At 34.3% G+C, this 8,824-nt stretch overlaps 2 protein-coding genes and 1 non-coding gene across 4 annotated transcripts; 1 reads left to right on the top strand and 2 right to left on the bottom strand.

The window, feature by feature from the left end:
* Positions 1-289: 289 nt before the first annotated feature.
* On the bottom strand, positions 290-1,826 carry LOC122604735 (probable mitochondrial saccharopine dehydrogenase-like oxidoreductase At5g39410). The gene is made up of 2 exons (XM_043777604.1): positions 1,179-1,826; positions 290-976 (listed from the first exon to the last, which is right to left on the bottom strand). Exons 1-2 carry the CDS (start codon positions 1,824-1,826, stop codon positions 290-292), a joined length of 1,335 nt encoding a protein of 444 aa, XP_043633539.1.
* Positions 1,827-1,876: 50 nt separating this feature from the next.
* On the top strand, positions 1,877-1,948 carry TRNAQ-UUG. Its single transcript has one exon. It is a non-coding gene; the product is annotated as a tRNA-Gln (tRNA).
* A 3,202-nt stretch (positions 1,949-5,150) lies between these two features.
* Positions 5,151-8,420, bottom strand: LOC122605512. Of its 2 annotated transcripts, none has more exons than XM_043778466.1 (3): positions 8,142-8,420; positions 7,296-7,535; positions 5,151-7,190 (listed from the first exon to the last, which is right to left on the bottom strand). In XM_043778466.1, exons 1-3 carry the CDS (start codon positions 8,193-8,195, stop codon positions 5,376-5,378), a joined length of 2,109 nt encoding a protein of 702 aa, XP_043634401.1. In that variant the 5' UTR covers positions 8,196-8,420; the 3' UTR covers positions 5,151-5,375. The 2 variants fall into 2 exon arrangements, with proteins under 2 accessions (XP_043634401.1, XP_043634402.1); XM_043778467.1 differs by having other exon boundaries at positions 8,149-8,419.
* Between the last annotated feature and the right edge of the window lie 404 nt (positions 8,421-8,824).

Genomic DNA, 8,824 nt, shown 5'->3' on the forward strand with positions numbered 1-8,824 from the left:
TTTTACGAAAATTTTAGTTTTTAAATGATCAAAACCCATCTATAATATAAGTGCAATCCATAACATATGCATGTGTATAGATTGTTACCCAATTTTATTATACAGAAAATTATAAAGAAGAGCACCTCATCTGTATATTCAGAGTGACCTATGAAATAGATATAAAATTTTGAAAACATAAAGTCAAATAAGAACTTATAGAAAAATTAATAAGAGCAATCCATACTAAAATGTATGTGTATAGATTGCTACCCAATTTATTACACCAAAAACTAAAAAGAAGAGCACCTCATTTAGAGATATCACCCTTTGAAATCACATCAAATGTTACACCATTCTCCTGCAGTCGATTTTGAAGTTCAGTTGGACCGAAAACGATCCCAGGAGGATACACCCCGCCTTTCGGCAGGTCTCCGCGTTGCTTCAATACCGTGAGCGCACACTGCATTAGAATAATCGGAGTCGCCACATACCCGATTTCAGGCCCCGTGACTCTCGTGATAATTTCTCTATCAGGCTCTCGACTAACATCTTTTGCATCACTAAATCCATGACCCACGAACCACATCTTAAAACTCGCACTAGCTACTTCTTCTTCTGTTGGGCCACTCTTTCTAAAAGCCCCAAGACTGAAAATGTAGGGGAAATTTAACAGCAGCCATTGCCCGAAATGGGAGCTGCTCAGTTGCCCTATTATTCGCCCAATAGTTATCATTCGGAAAATACCCAAGTAATGTTTAGTGGCAATCTTGACTCCAAAATGAGCAGGTTTAATTTTTGACCAATAGACAGCTCGTTTGGTTGCCTGTTTAGGATCCTCATTGACACCTTGAAGACCACTTGGATTCTCTGTAAATATCGATAGTGTTCTTCGGATAATAGAGGGATCAGCAGATGGAAGTTTCACTGCCCAAAGGCCTATCTTTTTCTGATGTTCAATGTCGAATCCTGTTGGAAGAGGCGCATTACCTGGAATCTAAGACAAATGATAGAATTTTATTAATTTAAAAGTTGCATTCGACATCAAATAATCATACAATTTTTATTTTTTTTTTCATGTTAAGAACTTTATCACTGTTTATTTACTTACTGCTTATATGTTAATTAGCAGTTATGAATAAGCAATTTGATGTTGCCTATTTTTATATGTAATGAACTAGCTAAAAATTTTGTGTTACCAAAGGGCGCGCTCTTCTGCGTCTGGTAGACCGTCGCAACATAGCCAACTTATCAACATTAGCCACTCCCAAAACTGCAGACTTATAAGTAGCAAAATTGCCCACAATATTTTTATCCGACTCAAGACTTACATACGCTTCAACTCGATTTGGGGCAGCAGGGGAAGCCCATTGCATGGTATTAAACATCAACCCAAATTCAGCTGGAATTGAGTCAAACCCACAAGCAGAAACCACCAAACTACCCGTCTCAATCGCTTTCTCATGGTACACAGCTTCCATCCTCTCCATGAATTCCGGTTCACCACATATATCCAAGTAATCGCAGCCCGTTTCAACGCAGGCTGCAACGACAGGGTCACCGTGAAGCCTATATGGTCCAACACAGTTGAGTACAAGCTTAGCTTGTGACGCCATACGACGAAGTGAAAACGGGTCACTGGTGTCAGCTACAAGTAATGGGAGGTTGGGTTTAGACGTCGAAGAAGCCCATTTCAGCGTTTCGTAGAGTTTACAAGAGTCGCGGCCGGCTAGAGCCAAGGATTTGAGAGGTGAGTTTGGATTTAGAAACTTAAGTGCTTCTTTTACTACATATTTGCCTGTGAAACCGGATGCTCCAAAAATCACTATGTCAAAAACTTTTGCCATATAGTTTTGTTTTATATAAGTATTGTATTTAGGGAAATGAATATATATATGGTTCTATGGTGTAGTGGTTAGCACTCTGGACTTTGAATCCAGCGACCTGGGTTCGACTCCCGGTAGGACCTTTTTTTCCCTAAGGCCCTACAATTCTGACTTCTTTTTGTAAGTGAACTTTTACTGATCATTCAATGTAGGTTGTTCGCTTTTTTTGTGGATACACATACACTCCAAATTTGACTATTTTTTCAAAGTTATCATTCTCGATCTGTTGGTAAATAGGGGTTTTGGGAAGGACCAAATAAACCTTTGAATCATGTAAAACTTATTACTTTTGCAATGAAGTATTTCAAATGCTATAAATTGCCTTAAGGTATCACAAAAGAACTAACATTGTACTCGTGTAATGTGACGGGACAAATAATTTATACAAACGTATACTCCACACTCTCCTAACTTTGAGATAAAGCTTAACTAGAAATTCATTGGTCTCAAATAAATCACAATCACTGAAAATGTATGATGATACTAAATTCACCAACATTCTTTAATTCTTATTTCTTAATGTCCTTTTGATAATTTGGTTTTTTGTTTTTATTAAACTAAGGCCTTGTGATTGTAGTCATATTTACATGAAAATTTAATACAGATTGGTTTTGTTTCTGATAGCGAAATCCAAAACTTCTAATTATTGTTGGTTGATTTCATGTACATTTGTGATATAATTAAATATTGTCAACTAAAAAGTGACTAGAAAAATATCAAACAAATTATATGCTGCATGATGGGCTATATAAAGAGAAATTTGTACGAATTCCCTTGATTTCAATCTTGGATGGCTACGGAAAAAAAAGAAGCCAAACCCTTCAATAGACGAGAAAGGACTAGCTAGAAGGCAAAATTGCGCAACATATATCCTCTATGGCTTAGAATTAGTAGTAACGAGAGATAGTGTCCGTGCGTTACGGCGGTGAGATGGTGAGGGTGATAGGTCAAGTTGTATAGTATGATAGCCAAACGCCTTAACCGTACGGGCTCTGCCTTCGGATTTAAAAATTCGTCGAAAGTATATTGAATCACATCTTTAATGAAAAAACATGAAATTTTAAGAACACTTATATAATTTTTATAATTTATCGATATACGTTTTTTGAGATAAAAGATTTTGATTTTTGAATAAATTAGAGAAATAAAATAATTTATGGAGAAGATATAAAAAAAAATTAGTGGTTTAGATTTGAAGAGAGGGAAAAATAAACGGTTGAGATTTAAGGGTATTATAGGTTATTGAATAGAGATGTTTAAATTAGTGAGGAAAGAAGAAGGGTAATTTAAGTAGTTTAATTATTTAATTGAGATTTGAAAAAAAAAAGGACAAAATGTTTTAGAAGATAGTATTAAAAGTATTAGATAATAAATGTTTAACAAACTTGTACTTCCCTTGATTTCAATCTTGGATGGCTACGAATAAAAGGCTTCATAAGTCGAGAAATTAAGGACTAGAAGGCACGATAGCGCGACAAGATCCTCTATGCCCATTTAGTAGTTATAATATATGTTTAAACCTTTGACATTAAATTCAAGATTCTTAATTATAATAAACTTGTAATAACGTAGGTAAAAGTTTTGCCAATCTACTGACTTTCTTCCGAGTTTCAACAATATTAGGTCATAAGAATAATCGTTAAATTCATAGAAATTATGAAATCTTACCGAGAAGAATGATTCGTTGGCCTTTTGTACTTGGCGGCAGCTGATAATTCAATGACATTGGTTGTATGGGTTCTTTGTTCGGCATCAAAACTTTATCCGTGAACAGGCACTCGGCTCTTTGATGACATGAGTTGTGGCTCGTTGACCTTGTTGTTCATAGTTTTCAAAATACTACAATGGGCTTGATGTTTATATGATGATTATTTGAATTCCTTAAGGATTTCTTGAATTCGACTAAAAAAAAACCACGCCAAGCATCTCTTGTAAAGGCGATTGAAACCACGCCATATGAAGCCAGATTTTTCAAAAGAATTATGGAAAGGCAGTCGAAGGTAAAAATTAGTAATACATAAATTGAATATAAATATTTAGATTTATAAATTTTGAGTCGTATCAATAGATTATCCTAAATCTGTTAAAAAAATATATATCATTAATCGGAATTTAAAAGTTCATAGGCACATAGCCCAACAACTAATAGTCTAATACTATTATACTTTAATATAATCCAGAAAGTAGCCCAATACAGACCAAAACAAAAGAGTGGCCCATTCTCCTTTGTTATACGATATGATTTAGGGCGTGTTTGGTTCAGAATATGATGGAATTGAAATTGAATTCCATGTCGTGGTACGTTTGGTTGTCAAAAGATGATGAAATTCCATTGAAATGTAAACATTCCATCAAATGATGGAATCTCCAATCCATGGGGTTATCGGATGTAATTTGATTCCTTCATTCTCTTAAATTTTTAAGAAAACAAAAAAATATTCCATCAAATTCCATTCCTTCATAATCTAATTCCATTGCAAGATTCCATTCCTTACAAAAATATTCTGTGAACAAAACACGCCCTTAGTTATTCATATTTTCACTGTATTTCTTCATAAAATACTATTGATCATAGTGTTCCATTTAGGTTTAAACCATACTGTCATAGGAGTAAATATTTATATGATGATACAAATGCAAACTACACATCTCACTAAATACCTGTTTTTCTCCTCTCTAGACCGAAAAACACACACCCCACCACATCTTCTCCTTTTAGGTATTATCCTTGCATTGCGGGATAAAATTCTAGTTTGTAATATATTGTAACTAGCTATAACTAATATCCATACGATGTACGATAGCTATATGAATTGTATCATAAAGAAATTCGAATATGCCGATACATGGTTCATGAGTATGAAAAATATAGTAAAATTAAACCGATGGTTGAATCGAAATTATAATAAACAGTAATGATAAATATAATTTTAATGAGAAAACGAGCAATCAAATAAGATTATATTGTGTTGTGTGTATATAATCTAAGAGTTAGAGTTTAATTCAAGTCTAATAAGAAAATTGAATCTATATACAATTAAAAAAAGCTAATTTAATAAAATAAATAAGTTAAAAGGACACATGTCAATCAAAGATTAAGCCACGTATCGTTTCAAAAACATGTCAATCTTGTTTTAGTTTATTGGTAGATTTCGGCATGGAGAATATATAAGGATTAGAGAAAAACTAACCCTAGTTTTTTTGTTTTTTTTAAAGCAGCCAACCTCATAATCATAGACAAGCAAAGAAGTGTTGGCACTTGAAAATGGTAAAACAGGCAAGCAATTCAAATAAACACCTTATTCCTGTTTTATATCGACCTCATAAAACAGAATGCCGTTTATCTTGCCAAACAACCCAACTTTGGTGATGGACAGACAAGTTTATCAGTTTTGTACCATCAGACATGAATTAAAAAGTCTACAGTGTAAATTATGTACAACAATGGTCTCCAAAAGATGGAGGGTGGGCTTTTAAATTGCACTAAGTGCGGATATATAACAACACTACTCAACACTTTAAAGCAAGAGAGTGATGATTACTGTTGTTATTTTGACATCTCTGCCTTGGCAGACGTCTCGTCCTTTTCCCCCAACCTCTAAGACTTTTCTCCAACGCCGCCTCCCTACAAACACTCTGCTCAACAGCTGCCACTGATGGTGATGCTTGTGGCGGCAATGTGGGAGAAGAAGGGGTAGGAACCACTAAATGCCGCCTGCCTCTGGCATTTTTATTACAAGCTTTCCTCTTTGACTGCCAAGAAACACCAATGCCACTAAACGCCTCTTCAAACATCTGAAGATCCTCAGTCACTTCACGCCTTGATAAAGAAACAATACCTGGCAAGACATCCCTCTGAAAGTCTCTCCTCTGCCTACCTCTCTTACCTTGTCCCTTTCTAGTCCGTTTTTTCAATAAGCCTTCATCTTCTTCCTTCTCCTCCAAAATCATCGGCTTATAGAACTCATACATTTTGTCTGTTTCTTCAAGCTTTAACGACATGTACTCAAAGTGGTCCATATCTTCAGGAACAGACTCTTCATCGTTGTTCAAATTTGGACCAGATTCAATTACCTCTGCAAACCACCGCAGCACAGTGTCAGCTGGTGACGGTGCTTGCTGAGGTGGCTGGCTAGTCTCACAAGACGTGAGAAACTCAGATGATGAAATGGCTACAATAGCCTCTGCTGCATCTTTAACGACTTCCTCATTGGCATCAATGAAAACATCATCTGTTTCGTCTTCAAAAGCTGCAGGAACCTCTAAGTCAATCTCCATTGAAGCAATTTTGACAACGGCTGCTGGAATGAACGGCGTTGATGAAGGATCCTCTTCTTCATCAAAAGACAAATTCAAATCAATGTGATGCCTCATTTCCGATATGCAGTTATTTTTACCATTCTCTTTGACAGAATCCTCAAAGTCAGCAGGCACGTCAGTAATGGGGACCCCAAGAATCTTTGTAATTCCATTGCAATTATCAGTTTGAACTTTCTCAACTTTCTTGAAAAACTGCTGAGAATGGTGCTGCAGAGAATCCATATTCATCTGATAAAGTGTCGTTTCTTTCCCTTTGGTGTTCATAAGCCAAGAAAGCGGCTGCTTTTCAAGGTTTTCTTCATTTTTCCCATCAAGACCGTTGTATTTATCAGGAGCTTCTTTAAGAAAATCAGACACTGAAACCTTGGAGTCTAAACCATTTGTCATAAATCTAGAAATGCTAAAACTAGCACGATTATTGCCATTAAACTCGTCTGGAATGTGCCTCGATGCATCAGAGGAGCCAATCCAACGGTTATGGCTAAATATTGAAATATTCTGATCCCGTGGAGCTGATTGTGAAGAAGACGGTGTATGACTGCTTTCACAAAGTTCCACACCAAATAACGTTCTTTTTCTCGATATATAGTCAAGGGGCTTCTTTGGCTCATGAGCTTGTAAGAACCATAACCCTGAATTCGAATTTGCAGATACATCTTGCTTTTGATAACAGTTTTTGTTAATAAAGGATGGTGCAAAGGATGCTTCCTCCACTAGAACTGGTTCATTAAGATCAGCCAAATTATAAGCTCTTTTCGTGCCCAAATTATGGGCATTTTTCGTTACTCGTTTCTCTTCATTACCCTTGGCCAAGTCAGCGGGCAGTTCTAAATCGATCACTCTTCTCTGAGTATGCATCTCTTTTGAAAATTGGGAAGAAACTTGACTTAAAAAATGACTTGGCTTTGGTGCTTCTGCCAGCATTGTCAAATTGTAATGCTCTTTCATTGTGATATCGTTCATCAAGTCTCTCTGCCGTTTATGCACTCGATGAAGTTCTTGAAGCTACAACATTATATTCAAAATCACATCAGTAACAACAACAAAAAAAAGTATCCAAAAGCATTTTACATCTGTCATAAACAAGAATATATGTATACTAAAACAGACCTGTTGCCTAAAGATCGACTCTTGCTTCAAAATCGTTAGCTTTATTTGTTCTTTAGGATATTCGGCGTACCCATTCATGGTTTGCCTCGTCAAGTAGGGGTCGTAACATGGACTCCTTTCGGAGACAGAGACTCTATCATCTTGAAATGAATCCCACATTCCATTATATAAACTGTTATTTAGATCCATCATGGAACCCGGAAAATATGTCTTAGATTGTACTTTAGTAGCCATTCCTAGCTACACAAAATTAATCATTATTCATTAACAAAATAATTAACTAACCTTCAAAATTCAAAAACAAAAGTAATTAAATGTAATTACTTTTCACTAACAGTTACATCACACAACATATTATAAATTCAAAATATGGTCAAAGGGACATACATATTTTTTTGGTCAATCAAAAGTCAACTCATCAAGTAATCTTGAACCATGAAACAACCAAAAATATATCTCACTAGATATAATCATATATACATATGTTATACAGATAGATATATAGATATAGATACAATCTGCTAGTTATGGATAATATTAATAAACTAGTAGAATTTAAGGTTTCACCCACTAAATAATTATCTTAAAAAAGAAAAAAATATATATATGAGTATTTTTTAATTATTAAATTATTAACTTAAATTGTACGGAATATATTATCAATCTACAGTAAATTTAATTAAATTTAAGTAAAGTAAAAAAATCACAAAATGAAAATAACAGGTGTAGAAAGTTAAAACAAAAACAAGCATTATATGATGAGGTAAATAGTACAACTAATTACCAACGGTATATTATTAATAAAACGAAAAAAACATTAAAAAAAAAAAACAAACAAAAAACTACCTCGTACCTAAAATAGTAATTCGTCAAACTGGTCGAAAACGATGATCTGAACATATAAAATAAAAAGAAAGAAAGAAAAGGAAATGTAATCTGGGATCCTCTGGGCCACTTTTTTCTGATCAAGAGAGAGAGAGAGAGACAGAGTGTGTGTGATATTGAGATAAGATATATAGATATAGATATAGATATAGATATATAGATCCCCTGTTGTTGTTTGTGTATGTAGAGTAGTAGTATAATATTTGGAGAGAGAGAGAACAAATGAAATGAAATGGAAATGGAAATGAAAAGAAAAGAAGTAAACTCTTCTTTACAAACAGAAACAGGAAGTTTGTTTGTTTGTCAACATGTGGTCTCCAAACCTCAATTTATTTGATCCCCCATCATATCATTTATTTGTTTTCCTTTCCTTTTTTTCTTTCTTTTTTTCTATCTTTTCCATCTGGCCGGCAAATCTTCTTTCTTTATTTTTATTTATTTATTAATTAATATTATATCTATATTTATATACTTTATTTAAAAAAGGAAGAATTTTCTCATTCTCATTTTCATGTTATCAATTCACGATATAGATTATAGGTACATAGATATGGAAAGTACATCTATTTTAGATGTCTCACATCAATTCCACATTTTCTAGATTCTTTCTTTAGATGGCTTCACATAAATTATTAATTAAGATT

This window comes from Erigeron canadensis, chromosome 6 (assembly GCF_010389155.1).
Source record: "Erigeron canadensis isolate Cc75 chromosome 6, C_canadensis_v1, whole genome shotgun sequence".
Lineage (NCBI taxonomy): Eukaryota > Viridiplantae > Streptophyta > Magnoliopsida > Asterales > Asteraceae > Erigeron > Erigeron canadensis.